Source organism: Salmo trutta, chromosome 15 (genome assembly GCF_901001165.1).
Source record: "Salmo trutta chromosome 15, fSalTru1.1, whole genome shotgun sequence".
NCBI classification, from domain to species: domain Eukaryota; kingdom Metazoa; phylum Chordata; class Actinopteri; order Salmoniformes; family Salmonidae; genus Salmo; species Salmo trutta.
This window is the reverse complement of record NC_042971.1, coordinates 37,727,223-37,753,202: the sequence shown is the minus strand read 5'-3', so window position 1 is coordinate 37,753,202 and position 25,980 is coordinate 37,727,223. Positions and strand designations below refer to the sequence as shown.

At 44.0% G+C, this 25,980-nt stretch overlaps 1 protein-coding gene across 3 annotated transcripts; it reads right to left on the bottom strand.

Annotated features, from left to right (window-relative positions):
- Nucleotides 1–922: 922 nt before the first annotated feature.
- On the bottom strand, nucleotides 923–24,275 carry LOC115148937 (solute carrier family 13 member 5). Of its 3 annotated transcripts, none has more exons than XM_029691273.1 (12): nucleotides 23,867–24,268; nucleotides 21,855–21,983; nucleotides 19,994–20,087; nucleotides 19,499–19,824; nucleotides 19,046–19,235; nucleotides 18,723–18,845; nucleotides 18,252–18,464; nucleotides 2,486–2,595; nucleotides 2,300–2,415; nucleotides 2,032–2,193; nucleotides 1,307–1,444; nucleotides 923–1,100 (listed from the first exon to the last, which is right to left on the bottom strand). In XM_029691273.1, the coding sequence occupies exons 3-12, from the start codon at nucleotides 20,077–20,079 to the stop codon at nucleotides 972–974; spliced, it is 1,593 nt and encodes a 530-aa protein (XP_029547133.1). In that variant the 5' UTR covers nucleotides 20,080–20,087; nucleotides 21,855–21,983; nucleotides 23,867–24,268; the 3' UTR covers nucleotides 923–971. The 3 variants fall into 3 exon arrangements, with proteins under 3 accessions (XP_029547133.1, XP_029547131.1, XP_029547132.1); XM_029691271.1 differs by having other exon boundaries at nucleotides 19,994–20,130; nucleotides 23,867–24,265; XM_029691272.1 differs by having other exon boundaries at nucleotides 960–1,100; nucleotides 1,307–1,391; nucleotides 19,994–20,130; nucleotides 23,867–24,275.
- Nucleotides 24,276–25,980: the final 1,705 nt, after the last annotated feature.

Sequence of the window (25,980 nt, the reverse complement as noted above, 5' to 3'; positions counted from 1 at the left end):
TCAATGTGAAATTCTGATTTGTGTAATTTTTGGTGGCGGCAGCATCATGCTATGGGGATGTTTTTCAGAGGTAGGGACTGGGAGACTAGTCAGGATCGAGGCAAAGATGAACGGAGCAAAGTACAGAAAGATCCTTGATGAGATCCTTCGGGACAAGTCTCTGAATGTCCTTGAGTGGCCCAGCCAGAGCTCGGACTTAAACCCGATCGAACATCTCTGGAGAGACCTGAAAATAGCTGTGCAGCGACGCTCCCCATCCAACCTGACAGGGCTTGAGAGGATCTGCAGAGAATGGGAGAAACTCCCCAAATACAGATGTGCCAAGCTTTTAGCGTCATTCCCAAGAAGACTCGAGGCTGTAATCGCTGCCAAAGGTGCTTCATCAAAGTACTGAGTAAAGGGTCTGAATACTTATGTAAATGTGATATCTTCGTTTTTAGTTTTAATAAATTAATAAATTAAATACATTTTCTGAGCCTGATTTTGCTTTGTCATTATGGGTTATTGTGGGTAGATCGGTGAGGAATAAGGCTGTAATAACAAAATGTGGAAAAAGTCAAGGGTTCTGAATACTTTCCAAAGGCACTGTAATTTTATGTAATATAATATATTTATATAATATCAATTGATATCACAATATTGCCATTAATACAAATATAAGTTATATACAGTATTACAGCATGTCTTGGCATTTACAAGTTATTTATCATCCGAGTTCTCCATGGCTCCCTCATTACCATATAATATAATAATATTATCTGTACAAACTAAGTATAAAATACGCTGATAATAAACCAGTAAACCAGTGTTCCCATGGCCAGCCCTCTGTTGCCCCAGTGAGGGTTGTCAGTGGTCTCTTGATAATACTCCCCGTTCCTCCTCCTCCCTCATCCCCTTTTTGGCATCGGTAGCAGTGGTATTGCAGTACAGGGGCATATGATGGTGTTTTGGGGGGTCATCCCCCCCCCCCCTCATCCTCCTGTAGTGGTGTTAGCCCAGGAGGGGAAGGTGTCCAGGTTGAAAATGGCTCTACCCCAGCTGTTAATGGCCAGAGTGATACACAGGATCCCAAGGATGTTCATCACTATACCTGTCTTAGCCTAGAGGAGAGAGAGGGGTTAAAGCTGAGGTGGTGGTAGGTTGAGGGGATGGTGGATGAAGAATACGGTGCGAGGAGGGGGTTTAGAGTTGGGGTGGGGTGGTAGGGTGAAATATATGCCAACATACAGTACATTAACTTATTATTCATACTTCCTACTGTATAGTAGGTACCTATAGAAGCAGAGGTCAAAAGTGGAGCTCTCACCATATCCGACACCTTCAGGTATCCATAAGAGAACACGATGGCGTTAGGAGGCGTGGCGACAGGCAGCATGAAGGCAAAGGAGGCACTGAGGGTACAGGGTAACATCACATACAGTGGGTTCACTCCTATGGACTGGGACTGCAATAGAACACACACATATTAGCCAGCACATACGTATGTACGTATGTGCGCAAGCACATACATGCACACATATGAGTACACGCACAATTAGTAGCCTACTATCCTGCAATGTGGATATGAATAGGATGAATGAAAGTGTGTGTGGCTCTGTGTTGGCTCAGTTATCAAAGATTCTCATCACTGAATAAACAGAGCTGAGAGCTCTACACACAGTGCTGCTACAGTCTCAATGTCTGGCCTCTAATGTGACCTATTAGTGTAAATAACCTGTCTTGTTTTCTCTCTCTATCTCTCGCTCTCTCTCTCTTTCTGAATTGACTTTTTCACTCATTCAGTTCTTTCCCTCTGTCTTCTCTCGCTATTTGCTTATCTCTTTCATTCGTACATTCTCTCTTTCGCTCTCTGAGAGACTCTTCAGTAGTAGGCCTGGCTCAGATCCCCTATTGACCAGCTCTATTCAGTACAATCCAATTTTATGAAAAGGAAACTTGATCCCAGAATGAGAGAGCAATCGAGTGTGTGTGTGTGAGCGAGCGAGAGAGAGAAGTGTGTGTGTGTGGTTGGTTGAGTGTGGGTGGGTGTACCATGGAGGCTAGGATGGGCAGGAAGAGTGTAGCGGTAGCCACGTTGCTGGCACACTCAGTGAAGATGGCGGTGAGGAGACAGAGAATGACTGCGATGGCCCAGGGAGGGATGGAGCAGAGAGGTATCATCTGATCACCCAGCCACCGCGACAGACCAGACACCTGGATGGATACACACACATTCAAGCTTGTACATATGCAGACTCATGCACGCACGCACGCAAGCACGCACGCACATACACACTCAAGGTTACACAAACAAACACACCTCGCTGCCCTTAGCCAGAGCGAAGCCTCCTCCTAGCAGCAGTACAATGCTCCAGGGCATCTTCCTCTGGGTCACCTGCCAGGTCAGCAGGGCAGGGGTGGGGCCGCGAGGGGGCTCTGAGGGGAGAGAGGCACACATGTCAAGCAGTGTCTACAGTGTGTGTGTGTGCATGTGTGTGTGTTTCACCTGTGTCAAAGCTCTGTGTTCTCCAGAAGCAGAGGTACCGGGGGGGCTCAGAGGGCAAGACGAACAGCAGCACGGCAATTAACACTGCTACTGTGGCATCAGTCACAAACCTGGAGAGGTTGGATGGTTGGAAGGTAAGGCCCTAGTAAAACAATCCTATAGGATTTGTGATTTTTCCACCGGAATCCTGTAGGATTCTCACAATCCTATATTTTGTTTCACCTCTATCAGAATCCTATTGGAATCCCGTTGGACTACTTTTTTCCTATTGGAAATCAAAAGTAATCCTATTGGATCCTATAGGATTTTGTGTCACCTCTATCATAATCATATTGGAATGCCATTGGACTTTTTTCTCTCCTATTGGCAACCCTATAGTAGGATTTTGTGTCACCCCAATCAGTATCCTATTATAACTGTTTTCTTAATTAACCTCAATATTTTAAACCCATTAAATTATAGTTTGTGGCTCTGCAGAGAATCTCCGGTTTCCTAACATTAGCTATTCTAACAGTTTTATCCTTTACTGTGTGTGAATGCAAGAACAGTGAGTACAGTATTTGTTTCCTTATGAGGCTTTCAATGTTTTAGTCATATTTCCGTCATTGTACAGAATTTCAAATCAAATTTTATTTGTCACATACACGTGTTTAGCAGATGTTATTGCGGGTGTAGAAAAATGATTGTGTTTCTAGCTCCAACAGTGCAGTAATATCTAACAAGTAATATCTAACAATACACACAATCTAAAGTAAAGGAATGGAGTTAAGAATATATAGATATTTGGACGAGCAATGTCAGAGTGGCATAGACTAAGATACAGTAGAATAGGATAGAATACAGTATATACACCGTTTTGGTTTCGCATGTGTATAGAGAAGAAGCTCGTGGAAGAGGTTCCTACGCATTAGTTAAGTTTTCCAAATTTGCATTCCAGTTTCTTATTATCATATTTCATTGGTGAGTTCGTAAGTTCCCTTTTATTATTCAAATGTCACACGACCTGAGGAGCAGAAGACCTGTAACTAACGTTTCAACCGCGATGGCAAACGTGAATGGTAATGGCGCCAACTCCAGTCCAACTGTTACAGAGCCTCATGCGGTCCCACTCCCCACAGATCTTCAGAACCTCCGTACGGTTCTGGTCTCGGAAATTACAGCTACCATTGCCACTCAGCTCAAAACTGCCATCGATGCGGCTCTGGCCCGCTTCTCCGCCGTCCTGGATGGTGTCTGAGCCGCTGCGGATGAACAAGGTCGCCAAATTGACGGCTTTGAACATGACCTGTGTGACTACAGTGACCGCATAGTAGCACTTGAGAAAACGGTCCGTCTGAGCTCCAAAAACCAAAAGCTGATTGACAAAACCGATGACCTGGAATCCCGTTCTCGCCGTTGCAATCTTCGTGTTGTTGGTATACCAGAGAAATGTGAAGGAGGGGACTCAGTTAAGTTCATGTCAGAATTCTTCACGGATGTGCTGGGTCCGGCCATCGATCCATCACCCCCGAAGCTGGATAGAGTCCACCGCATTGGCCCCTTCCCCAGTGGGCGGAGACGACAACTCCAAGCCTAGAGTGTTTTTTGTCCGTTTTCACAACTACTGTGACAAGGAGCGCATCCTCCAGAGGCAGGGCAGAGACCAGCTACACTTCTGCGGACGCAAGGTGTTCATCTTTCTTGACCTCAGCTCGAATGTCGCCAAGAAAATAGCAAAATTCCTCGATGTCAAACGTACACTTCATCAGAAGAAAGTGGAATTCTCACTCCGCTTCCCTGCTCGTCTGCACATTGAACACTAACGTTATTGAACTGATAAAAATGACTAATACCGTCTTGTGTGGTTGTCATTTAAGCTACACATTTGGGAGGTCCTTTTTATTTGGCTAGATGGCTAGCATAGTAATGCATTGCTACAATTTCAAGCTTTTTCCGAGCTTTCTTTCCTTTGTTATTTATTTTCTTTCTTTTCGTCTTTACCGTTTTGTGAATGCCTTTTCGAATGTATTTCACTGCTGGTGCTATGGAGCCTCCGCGTTAGGATAGGAAGGTTTTCTGTTTATATGCACCGAAGCTGCGCCTTTTTCGGTCCTTTTATTTTGCTTTGCTTTTTTCATCAGTTTTCTCTGTTATCTTTGCAAATGCTTGGTCTGTTTTCACACCTTTTTCATTTCAATATTTTAGATGGCTAACAACACTAATAGTAGTACTATAGGTAGGCCTAATCCTATAAAGTTCGTATCTTGGAATACTACGGCAATGAACAATCCTGTCAAGAGGTCTAGGGTATTCTCTCATATGAAAAAGCTAAAAGCAGATGTGGTATGTTTTACTAGAGACCCATTTACCCATTAAACAAGGCTACAAAACTCCAGGTTTAGTCAGGTTTTCCATTCAGACTTTAACACCAAAGCCAGAGGGGTTGCAATTTTGGTTAGTAAAATAATACATTTCTCTATTATTAATGTTATTTCAGACAGTCATGGGAGATATTTAATCATAACTGGCACCATTTGGCACACACCTGTAGTATTGGTCAATGTATATGCTCCCAATTTTGATGATGTTGAATTTGACTAATGGGTTGCTGGGGAAAATCCCGTCTCTGAACACCCATCTTTTAATATTTGGATCTGAATTGTGTTATTAGCCCGGCTTTAGACCACTCCAACCACAGAACTATGTCTCCTTCTGCTATGTCAAAGTCCTTCTCAGGTTTTATAGTTCAGAATGGGTGTACAGATCCCTGGAGATTTCAGAAACCCCAGGCAAGAGAGGATTCTTTCTTTTCACATGTACACCATTCTTTTTCTCGTATTGACTATTTCTTTATTGATCATAAGTTACTTCCAAACGTCAATTCTTCTGAATATTTAACCATTGTAATTTCTGACAGATATTCACGGACCTTTAGCCCTCGACATAGTCCTATCAGGACAAACTCGTACTCCTCTCTTCTCCTGTCTGATGCAGACTTCTGTAACATTATCTTCACTTCTATTGATCTTTTTTTTAAATAAATCAGACAAGCTCAACCTCTCATTCTTTCTTATGGGAATCACTTAAGGCCTATCTTAGAGCATACATTATTTCTTACTCTTCTCATTTAAACAAAACTTGGAAACCTAAACTAGAAGAACTCAAGCCATCCTTGACTTAGACCATCAATATGCCCTGACACCATCTCCAGAGCTATATAAGCAACTTACAATCTGAATTCAATCTCTTGTCCACTAAAGATGCAGAACGGTTACTATTGCATTCACATGGTACCTACTATGAACATTGCGACAGGGCAAGTTGTCTGCTCGCACACCAATTAAAACGCAGTGTTGCTACCCGTCTGATTCCCCAAATGAAAGATTCCTCTCATAGCTTGATTTCTGACCCTATGGGGATCAATGACACCTTCAAATCTTTCTATTCCTCCGTGTATACATCTGAATTTCCATCAGATGCTGCCAATATGACTACATTTTTGGGTGAACTGGAGACTCCCACAGTTGAGGCTGAAACTGCAGATGACCTTGATTCTCCTCTCAACCTTGAAGAAGTTATTCAGTCTAACAAGTCAATGCAGAGCAGCAAGGCTCCAGGGCCTGATGGGTTTCCAACTTAAGAAATTCTATACCAAGTTAGCCCCTTTACTTTTATATATGTATAACGCATCACTTGAACAAGTGTCGTTGCCACCTATCCTAACACAGGCTTCAATAGCGCTTCTCCTTCACTTCCTGTTCTTAATTTAGGCCCCTAAGTCTCCTTAATGTGGATGTAAAGGTGCTGGCGAAGGTGATAGCGGGGCGTCTGGAAGTAGTCTTACCAGGACTCACATCGCAGGAACAAACCGGCTTTATAAAGGACAGATATTCATTTTTTTACATTCGGATGCTGTTTAATAGGATTTATTCTAAACAATTCTCCAACTCCCCTGAGGTGGTAACCTCCCTAGACGCAGAGAAGGCATTCAACAGAATTGACTGGGAGTACCTATTTGCTGTCCTTAAAAAATGTTGGATTTGGTGACAAATTTAGCTCATGGATCCGTCACTTGCATACATCTCCCCAGTGTCTGTACCAATGACACTCGTTCTGATTATTTTGCCCACTGCCAAGGCTGCCCACTGTCCCCTTTATTATTTGCCGGTGCCATTGAGCCCCTTTCAGTAGCTTTACGGCATACTCCGCTTTCCAAGGTGTAACGCGGGAAGGAGTTGAACATTGGTTATCATTATATGCAGATGATTTGTTACTCTATGTAAATAACCCTGTAACCTGTTTAAATTCTATCCTTTCCATACTGGTAAACTTTGGCTCCTTCTCCGGTTACAAGCTGAATCTCCAGAAAAGTGAGTGCTTCCCAATCAATCCAGCAGCGCTACAGCTCCAGCAGACAGACTTGCCATTTCAGCTTAGCCGCTCTGGTTTCAAATACCTTGGCGTGAACGTAACTCGTTCATTACATGCTCTTTTTTCTGCAAACTTTGCTCCTCTTCTTGCGCAAATGAAAACTGATTTTCAGAGATGGGGTAGCTTATCACTATCACTTATAGGAAGGAGATTGTAAAAATGAACAGTTTACACAAATTCCTTTATCTATTTCAATCTGTCCCATTGTTTTTACCAAAATGTTTTTTTTTAAAGTCAATCAATTAGGCTGTTGCCACATTTATGTGGGGAGGAAAGGTACCCAGAGTCAGTAAATCTTTACTTCAGAGCTGCAAGTTTAGTGGAGGGCTGGCACTACCCAATTTTTTATACTATTACTGGGCAGCCAACTTTCAGAAATTGCCATTCTGGTTACATGCTCCAGATACCCCATGGTGCCACCTAGAGGCACATTCTTGTATTTCTGCTTCTCTTCCTGCTTTACTCTGCTCTTCTTTCCCAACATCCCCCTCTTGCTATACTCGGAATCCTATAGTGCTTTCCCCACTTAAGAGTTGGTACAAGTTTCGATAACATTTTAAATTCTCTGCTGCATCTACTATGGGTCCTATTGATAAGAATCACTTATTCCCCGCTTCTCTAATAGATAATGCTTTCTCTTACTGGACAAGGAAAGGTAATAAGTCCTTCTAATTTTTTATAGTTTTCCCAACCTGGCCTCTAAATACTCTCTCTCCATCCAACTTTTTCCATTACCTTTAAATTAGGCATTGTGTCTCCTCCCAGTTTTCTGGCTTCCCCGCTCCACCCCCTTACCAACCCTGGGATGGCATATTGACTCTATTACCTCGACAGAAAGCAGTAATTTCTCAGATCTATTTGTGTATTTTGTCATTGGACAAACACTCCACCAACAAAATGAAATCTGCTTGGGAACGGGAAATGGATGTTGAATTTACACAGGAGTGGTGGGATGAGGAGATGGATAGAGTGAAATTGAAATGAACCTGCATTCAGCCTTGTCCCTTGAAAGCTATTTTTGGCATTCCAGAAGACTTGTTCTCCTTGGACCCCAAACATGCCGATATTGTTGCTTTTACATCCTTATTAGCTTGACATAGAATTCTTTTCCAGTGGAAGTCTGCTCAGCCCCCCTCTACTTCTCAATGGCTCAACGATGTAATGTTCTTCCTAAAGCTTGAGAAAATTAAGTATTCTCTTAAGGGTTCCAATGAGACATTTTTTAGAAAATGGCAACCATTTATAACATATTTTAATGGCTTGCAGAGGCTCCCCTATGATGAGATGCTTTAAGGTTTCCCAGTAGGCATTACCAGAAGTCATTACATAATAGGTACAATCATCAATATAATGCTATAATGCTGTTTTTATCTCTTATTCATATCAAAATATTTTTGAAACTGCATTGTTGGTTAGGGGCTCATAAGTAAACATTTCACTGTAAGGTCTACACCTGTTGTATTCGACGCGTGTGACTAATACAGTTTGATTTGATTTGATCCAGTCCAAGCAAGTTTGTCCAAGGTTTACTGATCATTTATTTATTTTTGTTTTTGTATATTGAATCTGTATTGAGTTGTTTGTATATTCCCATTCCCCTGTATTCTTGAATTTTTATTTGGTGTGATATCTCTGTAGAATTTTTGTTTTCGAGGACAGAATTGAGGGAGGGTATGGGATGGGAGGGAGGGAATCGAAGTGGGTGGACTGAGGTAGGGCGGAGAGGTAGGGAAGGGACTAGGGGGTTGGGTGGATGTGTTGTATGGAGGGAGGGAAGGAGGGTGGTTGGGATATGGTAAAATCTTTGTACTTACATTGATGTACATTCTGTAAAGCTTGAAGAAAAAAATACAAATAATAAAGAATACAGTAAATACATATGAGTAATGCAAAATATGTAAACATTATTGAAGTGACTAGTGTTTCAATTATTAAAGTGGCCAGTGATTTCAAGTCTATGTATATAGGGCAGCAGCCTTTAATGTGCTAGTGATGGCTATTTAACAGACTTGAGATGGCCTTGAGATAGAAGCTATTTTTCAGTCTCTCGGTCCCAGTTTTGATGCACCTGTACTGACCTCGCCTTCTGAATGATAGCGGGGTGAACAGGCAGTGGCTCGGGTGGTTGTTGTCCTTGATTATCTTTTTGGCCTTCCTATGACATCGGGTGCTGTAGGTGTCCTGAAGGGCAGGTAGTTTGCCCCCGGTGATGCAATGGGCAGACCGCACCACCCTCTGGAGAGCCCTGCAGTTGTGGGTGGTGCAGTTGCCGTACCAGTAGGTGATACAGCCTGACAAGATGCTCTCAATTGTGCAACTGTAAAAGTGAGGGTTTTAGGTGCCAAGCCAAATTTCTTCAGCCTCCTGAGGTTGAAGAGGCGCTGTTGCGCCTTCTTCACCACACTGTCTGTGTGGGTGGATCATTTCAGTTTGTCAGTGATCTGTACGCCAAGGAACTTGAAGCTTTCCATCTCCTCCACTGCAGTCCCGTCGATATGGATAGGGGGTGCTCCCTCTGCTGTTTCCTGAAGTCCACGATCAGCTCCTTTGTTTTGTTGACGTTGGGTGAGAGGCTATTTTCCTGGCACCACATTCACAGGGCCCTCACCTCCTCCCTGTAGGCTGTCTCGTCATTGTTGGTAATCAGGCCTACTACTGTTGTGTCATCTGCAAACTTGATGATTGAGTTGGAGGCGTGCGTGGACACGCAGTCATGGGTGAACAGGGAGTATAGAGGGGGCTGAGCATGCACCCTTGTGGGGCCCCAGTGTTGAGGATCAGCAAAGTGGAGGTGTTGTTTCCTACCTTCACCACCTAGGGGCGGCCCGTCAAGAAGTCCAGGACCCAGTTGCACAGGGCGGGTTTCAGACCTAGGGCCTCAAGCTTAAGGGCTTGGAGGGTACTATGGTGTTGAATTCTGAGCTATGAACAGCATTCTTACATAGGTATTCCTCTTGTCCAGTGTGCAGTGCGATGGTGATGCATCGTCTGTGGATCTATTGGGGCGGTAAGCAAATTGAAGTGGGTCTAGGGTGTCAGGTAAGGTAGAGGTGATATGATCCTTGACTAGTCTCTCAAAGCACTTCATGATGACAGAAGTGAGTGCTACGGGGCGATAGTCATTTAGTTCAGTTAATTTTGCTTTCTTGGGTACAGGAAAAATGATGGTAATCTTGAAGCATGGGGGGGACAACAGACTGGGATAGGGAGAGATTGAATATGTCCGTAAACACTCCAGCCAGCTGGTCTGCGTATGCTCTGAGGAACGCGGCTAGGGATGCCGTCTTTGCTGGAAACCTTCCGAGGGTTAACACGCTTAAACGTTTTACTCACGTCGGCCACAGAGAAGGAGAGCCCACAGTCCTTGATAGCGGGCCACGTCGGTGGCACTGTGTTATCCTCAAAGTGGGCGAAGAAGGAATGGTTCTTATCCAGAAGCAAGACGTTGGTGCCTGCCACATGGCTGGTTCTCTCTATGTAGTCCATAATTGTCTGTAGACCCTGCCACATACGTCTCGTGTATGAGCCGTTGAAATGCGACTCCACTTTGTCTCTATACTGACGTTTTTCCTGTTTGATTGCCTTACGGGGGAAATAACTACACTGTTTGTATTCTGCCATATTCCCAGTCACCTTGCCATGGCTAAATGTCATGGATCGCGCTTTCAGTTTTGCACGAATGCTGCCATCTGTCCACGGTTTCTGGTTAGGGTAGGTTTTAATAGTCACAATGTGTACAACATATCCTATACACTTCCTGATAAACTCAGTCACCATATCAGTGTATTCGTCTATGTTGTTCCATGGAGGCTACCCAAAACATATCCCAGTCCGCGTGATCAAAACGATCTTGAAGCGTGGTTTCCGATTGATCAGACCAGCATTGAATAGTCCGTAGCACGGGTACTTCCTGTTTAAGTTTCTGCCTATAGGAAGGGAGGAGCAAAATAGAGTCGTGATCAGATTTGCCAAAGGGAGGATGGGGGAGGGCCTTGTAGGCATACCGGAAGTTGGAGTAGCAGTGGTCGAGTGTTTTAGCAGCGCGAGTATTACAGTCAATCTGTTGATAGAACTTCGGTAACATTTTTTCTCAAATTTGCTTTGTTAAAATCCCCAGCTACAATAAATGCAGCCTCAGGATATGTGGTTTCCAGTTTGCACAAAGTCCAGTGTAGTTCCTTGAGGGCCGTCGTAGTATCGGCTTGAGGGGGAATATACATGGCTGTGACTGTAACCGAAGAGAATTGTCTTGGGAGGTAATACGGTCAGCATTTGATTGTAAGGTATTCTAGGTTGGGTGAAAAAAAGGACTTGAGTTCCTGTATGTTATCACAATCACACCATGAGTAGTTAATCATGAAACATACACCCCCGTCCTTCTTCTTCCCGGAGAGATATTTTCCTGTCTGCGTGAAGAACTGAGAACCAAACTGGCTGAACGGACACAGTATATCCTGAGAGAGCCATGTTTCCATGAAACAGAGTATGTTACAATCCTTGATGTCTCTCTGGAAGGATATCCTTGCCCTGAGCTCGTCAACTCTATTATCCACAGACTGAACATTAGCGAGTAATATACTCGGAAGCGGTGGGTGGTGTGCGCGCCTACTGAGTCGGACTAAAAGTCCCCTCTGAGTACCTATTTTCCTTCGGCTGTGTTTTGGAACAGCCTCTGGAATCAGTTCAATTGCCCTGGGGAACAAAGGATCCGGTTCGGGAAAGTCGTATTCCTGGTCCTAATGCTGGTAATGCTGGTGAGTTACCACCGCTCTGATATCCAAAAGTTCTTCCCAGCTGTATGTAATAACACAAACATTTCCTGAGCAAATAATGTAAGAAATAAAACATAAAAATGAAATACTGCAAAGTTTCCTAAGAGCCCGGCAGCCCTATCCGTCGGCACCATTTCCCATATGTTAGCTTAGTAGAAACTCAGCTCCGGGCACTTCGATCTAAAGTGCCCAAATTCAGCATTTTGACATGTCCCTCCTTCAACCCTGTGTCACTTCTAGGAAGATTTTAACCCACTTAATCCCCAAATGTGTCCAAGTTTCACCATCATTGTAAAGCCCTGGTTATTTTGTTTCTTTGACAAAGTCATTTTTGAAGATCATTATTTATTCTATGTGATTAGTGATTCATTTGCATTTGTCCCTCATTTTGTCAACCATGTTACGTGAACTGAACTCTCATTTTAATATGGTAAAACAATTCCCTTTTAAATATATTTTTTGAAGAAACATTGAACATCTAATAGTGAAATCATCAGTCAAAAGCAGGAAAGCTGTTTCTACTCTTTTTTCTGGTGTTTTTTGGTGAAAAACTGAGCGGCTTGAGCATAACACATCAACCCTGTTACCCATAGATAGGCAGGCACAAAATAATATCAATAAATGTGAAGCTTGCATTCAATTGAAACTCCCTGTTTGCACACAACAGCCCACTGGGCACAGACATCAATTCAATGTCTATTCCACGTTGGGTCAATGAAATTTCATTGAAATTATGTGGAAAGAACGTTGACTCAACCAGTGTTTGCCCAGTGGGAAGCTTTCATTCTCCCTGTAACAAGGGGATTTATGGCTGATTTAAGAAGAAATCATAAACCTTGCTATTGTAACGCCCTGGCCATAGAGAGGGTTTTTTGTTCTTTATTTTGGTTAGGCCAGGGTGTTACATTGGGTGGGCGTTCTATGTTCCTTTTTCTATGTTTTTGTATTTCTTTGTTTTGGGCCGTGTGTGGCTCCCAATCAGGCACAGCTGAAGCTCGTTGTTGCTGATTGGGAGTCACACATAAGGAGCATGTTTTTCCTTTGGGGTTTGTGGGTAATTGTTTCTGTTAGTGTTTGCACCTGACAGGACTGTTTTGGCTGTCAGTTTTCTTGTTTTTTGTATAGTGTTCACGTTGTTCTATTAAAATTCTAATGATGAACACATCCTCTGCTGCACCTTGGTCTACTTCCACAGACAGCCGTTACAGAATTACCCACCAACAACGGACCAAGCAGCGGAGGAAGGAGCAGCGCCAGGAGGAGCAAGGATCCTGGACCAGGGAGAGAAAGGACTGGACATGGGAGGACATCCTGGATGGCAAGGGATCCTACACTTGGGAGGAGATCCTGGTCGGAAGGGATCGCCTCCCATGGGAACAGGTAGAGGCACTCAGAAGAGTGGAGGCAGCAGGAAAGAAGGACCAATGGTATGAGGGAACACGGCTGGCAAGGAAGCCCGAGAGGCAGCCCCAAAAAATTTTTGGGGGGGCACATGGGGAGTGTGGCAGTGTCAGGTTGGAGACCTGAGCCAGCTCCCCGTGCTTACAGGAGGCAACGTAGTACTGGTCAGGCACCGTGTTATGCAGTAAAGCGCACGGTGTCCCCAGTACGCGTGGAGAGCCCGGTGCGTTACATCCCAGCTCCTAACATCTGCCGGGGGAGATTGGGCATCGAGTCAGGATGGGTTGTGCAGGCCGTGCGCTCTAGACCTCCAGTGCGTCTTCAGGACCCGGTCTATCCTGTGCCTGCGCCCAGAACCAGGCCTCCTGCATGTCTCCCCATCCTGGTCAGTCCTGTGCCTGCTCCACGGACCAGGCCTCCAGTGGGTCTCCCCATCCTGGTCTCTCCTGTGCCGCTTCCACGGACCAGGCCTCCAGTGGGTCTCCCCATCCTGGTCAGTCCTATGCCTCCTCCTCGGACCAGGCCTCCAGTGGGTCTCCCCATCCTGGTCAGTCCTGTGCCTACTCCACGGACCAGGTCTCCAGTTCTATTAAAATTCTAATGATGAACACATCCTCTGCTGCACCTTGGTCTACTTCCACAGACAGCCGTTACAGCTATAGTCAATCCTTTTACTTTATTTGGCACTTAATAAGCACTTACTATAGTAATTTACAAAAACAAATCCTCTTGAGATGGGAAAACTTGTTTTTTATGAAGTTGAACATGTGCTCTTTATGACAGAATGTTAAAATTAGGTGAAAAAAAAAATAGAAAATTGACAACATTACACTTCTCAAAAGGCACCAAATTGGTAGAATGACCCAGGTTCTCAACCTATACAACACACCACCACAATATCAAATCAAAGTTTATTTGTCACGTGCGCTGAATACAACAGGTGTACCAGGCAGTGATGCAACCAGTCAGGATGCTCTCGATGTTGCAGCTGTAGAACCTTTTGAGGATCTCAGGACCCATGCCAAATCTTTTTACTTTCCTGAGGGGGAATAGGCTTTGTCGTGCCCTCACGACTCTCTTGGTGTGTTTGGACCATTCTAGTTTGTTGTTGATGTGGACACCAAGGAACTTGAAGCTCTCTACTTGCTCCACTACAGCCCCATCGATGAGAATGGGGGCGTGCTCGGTCCTCCTTTTCCTGTAGTCCACAATAATCTCCTTAGTCTTGGTTACGTTGAGGGATAGGTTGTTATTCTGGCACCACCCGGCCAGGTCTCTGACCTCCTCCCTATAGGCTGTCTCGTCGTTGTCGGTGATCAGGCCTACCACTGTTGTGTCATCTGCAAACTTAACAATGGTGTTGGAGTCGTGCCTGGCCATGCAGTCGTGGGTGAACAGGGAGTACAGGAGAGGACTGAGCATGCACCCCTGGGGGGCTCCAGTGTTGAGGATCAGCGTGGCAGATTTGTTGCTACCTACCCTCACCACCTGGGGGTGGCCCGTCAGGAAGTCCACGATCCAGTTGCAGAGGGAGGTGTTTAGTCCCAGGATCCTTAGCTTAGTGATGAGCTTTGAGGGTACTATGGTGTTGAACGCTGAGCTGTAGCCAATGAATAGCATTCTCACATAAGTGTTCCTTTTGTCCAGGTCGGAAAGGGCAGTGTGGAGTGCAATAAAGATAGCATCATCTGTGGATCTGTTTGGGCGGTATGCAAATTGGAGTGGGTCTAGGGTCTCTGGGATAATGGTGTTGATGTGAGCCATTACCAGGGATTCAAGGCTGCAAGTTAATTTGCAGTATGACTAATAGAAAAATCAGATTTTGGAACCAGTCCTATTGGTCTCCTATAGGATTTTAATAGGCACTTTTATAATAGGCTAGGTGACAAGTGGCTGTAATTCAAGTGTCTGGGAGATTTAGGCTGATAGAATTGTATTTTATAGGATCCTATAGGATTTCAGTATAAGAATCCAATAGAACAATCCTATCAGATTTTGGAACCAGTCCTATTGGACTACAGGATAGGTTCCAGAATCTGATAAGATTTGCTATTGGATTGTAATAGGATTTTTCTATTTGAATCCTATAGGATATTTTAGGGGGTTAGACTGTGTGGGGTTAGGAGGCAGCAGGGGATTAGGGTAGGGGTATACAGGGATTAGGAGTTAGGGAGAGGTGCAGCAGAGGGAGGCCGGGGAGAGGCCTTCCAATCCTTTTCTGAACACTAACTAATTATAACCCAATGACAATGTGATGAAGGACTTAACAATTGGCTCCAAACAGGACCTTAAATGTACAGTTGAAGTCAGAAGTTTACATACACTTAGGTTGGAGTCATTAAAACTCGTTTTTCAACCACTCCACAAATTTCTTGTTAACAAACTATAGTTCTGACAAGTTGGTTATTACATTTACTTTGTGCATGACACAAGTCATTTCTTACAGACAGATTATTTCACCTAAAATTCACTGTATCACAATTCCAGTGGGTCAGAAGTTTACATACACTAAGTTGACTGTGCCTTTAAACAACTTGGAAAATTCCAGAAAATGATGTCATGGCTTTAGAAGCTTCTGATAGGATAATTTACATCATTTGAGTTAATTGGAGGTGTACCTGTGGATGTATTTCAAGGCCTACCTTCAAACTCAGTGCCTCTTTGCTTGACATCATGGGAAAATCAAAAGAAATCAGCCAAGACCTCAGAAAAACAATTGTAGACCTCCACAAGTCTGGTTCATCCTTGGGAGCAATTTCCAAAGGCCTGAAGGTACCACCTTCATCTATACAAACAACAGTACGCAAGTATAAACACCATGGGATCACGTAGCCATCATACCGCTCAGGAAGGAGACGCATTCTGTCTCCTAGAGATGAACGTACTTTGGTGTGAAAAGTGCAAATGAATCCCTGAACAACAGCAAAGGACCTTGTGAAGATGCTGGAGGAAACAGGTACAACAGCATCTATATCCAGAGTAAAACAAGTCCTATATCGACATAACCTGAAAGGCCGCTCAGCAAGGAAGAAGCCACTGCTTAAAAACCGCCATAAAAAAGCCAGACTACAGTTTGCAACTGCACATGGGGACAAAGATCGTACATTTTGGAGAAACGTCCTCTGGTCTGATGAAACAAAAATAGAACTGTTTGGCCATAATGAACATCATTATGTTTGGAGGAAAAAGGGGAGGCTTGCAAGCTGAAGAACACCATCCCAACCGTAAATCACGGGGGTGGCAGCATCATGTTGTGGGGGTGCTTTGCTGCAGGAGGGGCTGGTGCACTTCACAAAATAGATGGCATCATGAGGAGGGAAATTATGTGGATATATTGAACCGACATCTCAAGACACCAGTCAGGAAGTTAAAGCTTGGTCGCAAATGGGACTTCCAAATGGACAATGACCCCAGGCATACTTCCAAAGTTGTGGCAAAATGGCTTAAGGACAACAAAGTCAAGGTATTAGAGTGGCCATCACAAAGCCCTGACCTCAATCCTATAGGAAATTTGTGTGCAGAACTGAAAAAGCATTTGCGAGCAAGGTGGCCTACAAACCTGACTCAGTTACACTAGATCTGTCAGTGGGAATGGGCCAAAATTCACCCAACTTATTGTGGGAAGCTTGTGGAAGGCTACCTGAAATGTTTGACCAAAGTTAAACAATTTAAAGACAATGCTACCATTGTATGTAAACTTCTGACCCACTGGGTATGTGATGAAAGAAATAAAAGCTGAAACATATCATTCTCTCCACTATTATTCTGACATTTCACATTCTTAAAATAAGGTGGTGATCTTTACTGACCTAAGACAGGGAACTTTTACTAGGATGAAATGTCAGGAATTGTGAAAAACTGAGTTTAAATGTATTTGGCTAAGGTGTATGTACATTTCCGACTTCAACTGTATACGGAGAGCTAACATTAATAATATGCATGTCAATCTGGCATGGCTCAAAGTGGAGGAGAGAATGACTTCATCACTACTTGTTTTTGTAAGAAGTATTGACATGCTGAATGCAGCAAGCTGTCTGTTTAAAGTACTAGCACACCGCTCAGACACCCATGCATACCCCACAAGACCTGCCATCAGAGGTCTCTTCACAATCCCCATAACAGACTATGGGAGGCGCACAGTACTGCATAGAGCCATGACTACATGGAGCTCTATTCCACATCAGGTAACTGATGCAAGCAGTACAATCAGATTTAAAAAAAGATACAAATACACCTTATGGAACAGCGGGGACTGTGAAGAGACACACAGGCACAGACACACTCATACATATCCACATGTACATTTCCACAACACGCACACTTTACACACTCGTACACATATATTTTGTATTGTAGATATGTGGTAGTAGAGTACAGCAGTGGCCTGAGGGCGCACACGTAATGTGTTGTGAAAAGTGTTATGAAATGTAATGTCATGTAATATTTGTAATTGTATATATTACTGCCTTAATGTTGCTGGACCCCAGGAAGAGTAGCTGCTACCTTGACAGCAGGTAATGGGGATCCTTAATAACTACAAATACAAATAAAGAGTGGATTGACGTAATGGACAGAGCATGTTTGATGACCTTAGCCCCAGTTTGATCCAGGATTCTGTTATAATCAACACCTGTTTCCATGGTGATGTGCCCATTCATAGATTGACAGACGTCACATATGCCCTCTGTGATAGGGAGGTCACATGACCAGATAAGAGAGAACACAGTGTGTGCCTCTCCTGCCCATCGATCTGTTTGTCATAAAGAAGTGTGCTTTCTCTCTCATTCACTTTAGTGAGATCATGTTTCCCAGACTCTGTGTGTGCATGTGCCTATGCAAGTCTTTGTGTGTGCTGGTCAGAGCGTGTGTACGTGCACAAGTTTGTGTTTCTGTGTGTCAAAGTTCAGAACATGTTTATTGATGTAACATAGACGGTTTACTCTGTGAACGACAGGTTTTGTCCGTTTGTGTTTGTTTTCTCCTGTTCCCCATGTCCTGACACTTGTTCTAACAGAAGGTTCTGGGTCTAAAGACAACTCAGGTAGCCTATCCTTCAGATCAAGCTTGTGTTACTGTGCATGTGTCTGTATATTTCCACCTGCTAGTGTTTTGTGTGTGAGCCTGTGTGGTTGAGTATATATATGGTGTGTACAGTATTTCACTGTGTGGTGTGCGTTACATACTCTGCCTTTGTGTTGAAGATGTGGGTTGCCCATCCGTTGATGAAGCCTGGGCTTCGTGTGAACCACAGCACCACCAGCAGAATGAACAGCCCCAGGACACTCAACTCTCCATAGGACACTGGCCCCAGACGACGATGCTCCTCACGGATCAAATCATACGCTGCATGTTCTTTCGCTGACTGCACAGCACCACAGCCCCACGTACGCTTCAGACTAGAGAGGAAGAGCGGGAGAAAGGGACAAGAGAAATGAGTGGGGGAGCAAAAGAGAAGGGGGTGAGAGAAAGACAGACTGAGTGAGAGAGAGATTATTTAAACTAATAGGTCAGATAAGAAGCAGAGTGAGTGAGAGAGACATTGCCCCTATTTGGCCTATGCAAACCTTTACAAATATCATGTCATGGTTGAACTGAGAGAGAGGAGAGAGTAGAGTTAAAATAATGCACTGTGATGCTCTGGCCAGGTCACTCACTCGAAGCCGATGAAGGCGAGCTGGAGCCAGAGCCAGGCCAGCGTCAGCATTAGCAGCATTGTGGGGAAGGCAAAGGCGAACCACGAGGCAAAGTTAACCACGTCACCGTTCTGAGGGAAGAGTCTGACAGTGGGTTTCTGTTAAGAACTTCACTTCTCAAAAATGTTAAATGTCAGTTGATCAACACGATATGTTCATACTCCCATATCTATATTCATATATATGGGATATACACTAATATTTGCGAGGTGTGTGTCTGTGAGAGGTACATACGCCATGCGTGTGTGCGTGTGTGCGTGCGTGTGTGTGTGTGTGTTACATACTGGCTCATCTGCCCTGTGAGGACGAGGTTGGGTCCGGTACCAGTGAGAGTGGCAGTGCCTCCGATGCTGGCAGCATAACACACACACAACGTCAAGCCTTTACACATTTTCATCCTCTCCTTCTCCTCCTCTTCCTCCCCAACCTGCTCCTCTGCTGCAGTCCCCTCCTTCAAGACCATGGACACTACCACTTTATACAGAGAGGAAGGGGGAGACAATACCACTATATATTAGAGAAGTTTGGGAATCAGGACAACCAAGAGGTCACAGCCAAAGTTGTTAGCTAGGCAGGCTATAGTGTGCCTGTTGCCTGTAGACATACAGCCTAAGTTTATTTTTGTCTGAAATCGCCATGTACATGTAACTGTATTATGGTGTGTTGGTGAGAAGGCAGTACTCCAGTCTCACCTAGCCCCCTGCTCTGACCTCTGCCCCCAGCCCAGTGCCCCTCACCTGGCTTCCCATCAGTCAGAGAGTTGTCCTGGTGACCTGGCTTGTCTGGGGAGTCCAGTTTATCCTCTGTGGCTAGTTTCTTCAGTGGAATGTGATTGTCCTGGATGATAAGTTTGTCCTGTGGGTTTGAACTGTTCTCCAGTTTTTCCTCGGGAGTCATACCATTCTCCTGGCTCTGGGGGATGGGCAAGGGGTTCTCCCCATTCTGTGGGCTGTTGAGCTGCTCCAGGACAGCCTGGACAATGGGGACCATCATAGCTGTGGTGGCTGTGTTACTGATCCACATGGACAGGAACGCTGTCACACCCATGAACCCTAGCATCAGACTGGCGTGGACAGCGAAAGGGGGACAGAAAGAGAAAAGAGGAAGTGGAGAAGGAGGAAGGAATGCTAGGCTTTAGCTCAGTGGGTTTACATGGTCTTGAATTTTGCAGACAATCCTGATTTGATACCTGAAAAACTGATAAAGATAGACACCTGTGATTAGCTACTCACAGAGCAGGCCGCACCCCCACAACAAGTAGAACCCTGAGGGCGATGCGCTTGTGAAGGTTCCATGACTCCACGGCAACAGCCACCATCAGACCGCCTACAAACAGCATGTTGGTGTCCTTCAGGTACTGCATACACACCTGATACAGATGTAGGATCTTACTTTGAGCTAGTTTGCTACAGCAGGAAAATAATCTCTCAACAGGAAATGTCTATTATTATGTGGATTATAATTAATGGACATTTTTGTAGGGGTTGATACAATATATACACAAGTATGTGGACACCCCTTCAAATTAGTGGATTTGACTATTTCAGCCACACCCTTTGCTAACAGGTGTATAAAATTGAGCACACAGCCATGCAATCTCCATAGACAAATATTGGCAGTAGAATGGATTTACGGCAGAGCTCAGTGACTTTCAACATGGTGCCGTGATAGGATAACACCTTTCAAACAAGTCAGTTCGTCAAATGTCTGCCCTGCTAGAGCTGCCCCGGTCAACTGTAAGTGCTGTTATTGTGAAGTGGAAATGCCTAGGAGCAACAACGGCTCAGCTGGGACCGCCGAGTGCTGAAGCGTGTAAAAATCGTCTCTCCTCAGTTGCAACACTCACTACCGAGTTCCAAACTGCCTTTGGAAGCAACATCAGCACAAGAACTGTTCATTGGGAGCTTCATGAAATGGGTTTCCATGGCCAAGCAGCCGCATAGAAGCGTAAGATCACCATGTGCAATGCCAAGCGTCGGCTGGAGTGGTGTAAAGCTCACTGCCATTGGACACTGGAGCAGTGGACACGCGTTCTCTGGAGTGATGAATCCGCCTCACCATCTGGCAATCTGACGGACAAATCTGGGTTTGGCGGATGCCAGGAAAATGCTACCTGCCCCAATGCATAGTGCCAACTGTAAAATTTGGTGGAGGAATAATAGTCTGGGGCTGTTTTTCATGGTTCGGGCTAGGCCCCTTTGTTCCAGTGAAGAGAAGTCTTAATGCTACAGCATACGTTGACATTCTAGACGATACTGTGCTTCCAAATTCGTGGCAACAGTTTGGGGAAGGCCCTTTCCTGTTTCCACATAACAATGCCCCCGTCCATCATTTTTTTAATCGATTATTTATTTAACTAGGCAAGTCAGTTAAGAACAAATTCTTATTTACAATGACGGCCTATCCTGGCCAAACCCTAACCCGGACGACCCTGGGCAAATTGTGCACCACCTTACGGGACTCCCAATCACAGCCGGTTGTGGTACAGCCTTGAATCAAACCAGGGTCTGTAGTGACGCCTCTAGCACTGAGATGCAGTGCCTTAGACCGCTGCGCCACTCAGCGAGATAGGAGTGGAAGAACTTGACTGGCCTGCACAGAGCTCTGACTTCAACCCCATCAAACACCTTGGGATGGATTGGAATGCCGACTGCGAGCCAGGCCAAATCGCTCAACATCAGTGCCCAACCTTACTAATGCTCTTGTGGCTTAATGGAAGTAAGTTCCCGCAGTAATGTTCCAACATCTAGTGGAAAGCCTTCCCAGAAGAGTGGAAGCTGTTATAGCAGCAAAGCTGGGACCAACTCCATATTAATGCCCATGATTTTTGAATGAGATTTTCGACAGGCAAGTGTCCATATACTTTTGGTCATGTAGTGTACATTTTCGGTAAGGGAAAATCAAGTCAAAGTGGAAATTACAAACTTCAAAAGCCTTTTTAAACCTCAAATACTCTACAAGTTTTACATTTCCTGCATTGCAGGAAAGTTCTCCTGCAGCAGGGTGCTCAAATTAAGATCCTACATCTTTACGCACTTACGTGAGAGATTGTCTTTGTATGTGTGCACGCTTGTGTGTGTGAGGGAAGCGTACCTGCTTGGACTCCATGATGCCAAACAGAGGGAAAAGGACAGCGGGCAGGAGAGCAGTCACCGCTAGTGGCAATACCTCAGTACACCAGTACACTGCCATCAGAGCTATTACATAGGCACATTTTGCCTCCTGCAACACACACAGTTACAATACTTTATTTAGAGCCATAAAGAGTACAGAGAACCCAAATATTCTTGAGGTCAAAAGGACACAAACACACACAAAATAACTGAAGCACATGAACACATAATGTTCTCTGCGTCTGGTGGTGCCATTGTATAAACATTGATCTGCGATGTGAATTTGTCGAGCTCAAGTAATGTAAACTTGAACTTCAACACCCTATGGTGTGACGAGGAAATGTTTCCTCCCTCTTCTATGCCAGGAGTGTGAGGCCCCGGTGCACAACTGAGCAAGAGGACAAGTACATTAGAGTGTCTAGTTTGAGAAACAGACGCCTCACAAGTCCTCAACTGGCAGCTTCATTAACTAGTACCCGCAAAACGCCAGTCTCAAAGTCAACAGTGAAGAGGCGACTCCGGAATGCTGGCCTTCTAGGCAGAGTTGCAAAGAAAAAGCCATATCTCAGACTGGCCAATAAAAAGAAAAGATTAAGAAGGGAAAAAGAACAGACACTGGACAGAGGAACTCTTACAAGAAGGCCAACATCCCAGAATCGCCTCTTCATTGTTGACGTTGAGACTGGTGTTTTGTGGGTACTATTTAATGAAGCTGCCAGTTGAGGACTTGTGAGGTGTCTGTTTCTCAAACTAGACACTCTAATGTACTTGTTCTCTTGCTCAGATGTGCACCAGGGCCTCCCACTCCTCTTTCTATTCTGGTTAGAGACAGTTTGCGCTGTTCTGTGAAGGGAGTGGTACACAGTGTTGTTTCTGGCCATATTGAGCCTGTAATCGAACCCACAAATGCTGATGCTCCAGATACTCAACTAGTCTAAAGAAGGCCAGTTTTATTGCTTCTTTAATCAGCACAACAGTTTTCAGCTGTGCTAACATCATCGCAAAATGGTTTTCTAATGATCAATTAGCCTTTTAAAATGATAAACTTGGATTAGCTAACACAACATGCCATTGGAACACAGGAGTGATGGTTGCTGATAATGGGCCTCTGCACGCCTATGTAGATATTCCATAAAAAATCTGCCGTTTCCAGCGACAATAGTCATTTACAACATTAACAATGTCTACACTGTATTTCTGATCAATTTTATGTTATTTTAATGGACCAAAAAAAATGCTTTTCTTTCAAAGACAAGGAACAATTTTAATGACCCCAAACTTTTTTGGTAGTGTATGTGCTGCGCAAATTCAATCAGTGTTCAGACAAGAGTAATTATACAGTTTTGGAATCCTTATTACTTCAGCACCCCTAATAACCATACCAAATTTAACATATCATACTAATTTGAGTTGTCACGGATTTCCTTTTACTATATTACGTGTAGTCTTTGAGACCAGGATGCTTAGCGGGGCAGTTCTATCTTAAGAGGACAACAAAGGGTTAAAGACAACACGAGAGCTCTGCGCCAAGTTCACCCCTGGCGCAAGCTGAAGGAATGTGTCACCCCCTTGTCACACCAGGTCCTGACCCTGTTACCCTCTGTACATTTGTAGGAATTTCCATTTTCTGAATTGGCAGAATAAGTGCTCTCTTCTGAAAAATAAATGAACATAATACATCTGTGTGTGTGTGCATGCGTGTGTGTTTGTGTGTCTGTGCATGCGTCATGTTTGTGTGTCTGTGCATGCGTGCGTGTGTGGGGGAGGTCTATAGGAATAAATGTTTAAGTCAAAATCAGCATGCGTCAGGTGTACAAATGAATAATTCATGAAATATCTAACAAGACGATAGAATACTAGTAGGTTCTTATTGAAATATTTTAAATTAGATAGCATACTCTTGGTGCAGAAAGCAGAAAGACTAGGCCTAGATGGGGTCAAGAGGAGATAGGGACCCCTGGAATAAGTCCGTTCCAGAAATTTGGTGCATACCGTGGTTCCGATCAGTAGAGGCAGCGGGAGGAGCAGGAACGGTGTACAGAACAGAATCACCCCATCCTTGAACATCCACATAATCTGGAGCGAAGACACCATCTTCGCTCGATCAGAGAATACTGACATAAATTACAGTTGCACGTGTCCCGTCCCAGGGAAGAAAGCAAAAATTATGAGGAAGAGTGTGAGAGAACTCAGATACCTCCGGCTTTACAGTTGGGACACGACTGCACATGACATCTCTCTGTCTCTCTCTTTACTCTCTCTCTGTGTTTTTTTTACTCTCTCTCTCTGTGTGTATGTGTGTGTGTGTACAAAGGGGTGGCAACACTTTTGAGTGGCATTCTTGTGCGTGTGTGAGTGAGTGTGTGTGAGAGCTAGAGAGAGAACAAATGTTGAGTAGCATTTATACTTAAATATTAACTTAGAAATAAATCTTAGATAGGAAAATAAACACGGCTCTCTGAAACTAGAATGTACTGTATTCTGAGAGAGACATAAGGGGGAGGAGACAGATAGATAGGGTTTCCTTGGAACAGCAGTGGGTGCTGGGAAACTCCAACATTTCTATGTAAAGTTACACCACACACACACACACACACACACACACACACACACACACACACACACACACACACACACACACACACACACACACACACACACACACACACACACACACACACACACACACACACACACACAGGGTTCAAATACATGTATATCTAAATACTTATTTTCTGTATATTTGGGTATTTTCAAATAATGTGGCCCAAATAAACAACCTATTGTAAGTATTTTCAAGTATTTTAAAATAATTTCCTATAAAAATAACTTATTTCAAAAACTATTTCAAATACCTAGATTCAATGCATGGGAGTGTATTTGAGTCATTGCATTTGTGTATTTTCAAATACATGCCAATACTTTCCAAGTGTACAGAACCAGTCAAAAAGTTTGCACACACCTACTCATTCAAGGGTTTTTATTTATTTTTTACTATTTTCTACATTGTAGAATAATAGTTATGACATCAAAACTATGAAATAACACATATGGAATCATGTAGTAACCAAAAAAGTGTTAAACAAATCAAAATATATTTTATATTTGAGATTCTTCAAAGTAGCCACCCTTTGCATTGATGACAGCTTTGCACACTCTTGGCATCCTCTCAACCAGCTTCATGAGGTAGTCACCTGGAATGCATTTCAATTAACAGGTATGTCTTGTTAAAAGTTAATTTGTGGAATTTCTTTCCTTCTTAATGCGTTTGAGCCAATCAGTTGTGTTGTGACAAGGTAGGGGTGGTATACAGAAGATAGCCCTATTTGGTAAAAGGCCAAGTCCATATTATGGCAAGAACAGCTCAAATAAGCAAAGAGAAATGACAGTCCATCGTTTATTAAAGACATGAAGGTCAGTCAATGTGGAAAATGTCAAGAACTTTGAACGTTTCTTCAAGTGCAGTTGCAAAAACCATCAAGCACTATGATGAAACTGGCTCTCGTGAGGAACGCCACAGGAAAGGAAGACCCAGAGTTACCTCTGCAGCAGAGGATAAGTGCATTAGAGTTACCAGCCACAGAAATTGCAGCCCAAATAAATGCTTCACAGAGTTCAAGTAACAGACACATCAACTGTTCAGAGGAGACTGTGTGAATCAGGCCTTCATGGTCAAATTGCTGCAAAGAAACCACTACTAAAGGACACCAAGAGACATGCTTGGGCCAAGAAACACGAGCAATGGACATTAGACTGGTGGAAATATGAGATTTTTGGTTCCAACCGCCGTGTCTTTGTGAGACGCAGAGTAGGTGAACAGATGATCGACGCATGTGAAGCATGAAGGAGGAGGTGTGATGGTGTGCTGGTGACACTGTCTATGATTTATTTAGAATTCAAGACACACTTAACCAGCATGGCTACCATAGCATTTTGCAGCGATACGTCATCCCATCTGGTTTGCGCTCAGTGGGACTATCATTTGCTTTTCAACAGGACAATGACCCAACACACCTCCAGGCAGTGTAAGGGCTAATTGACCAAGAAGGAGAGTGATGAAGTGCTGCATCAGATGACCTGGCCTCCTTGACCCGACCTCAACCCAA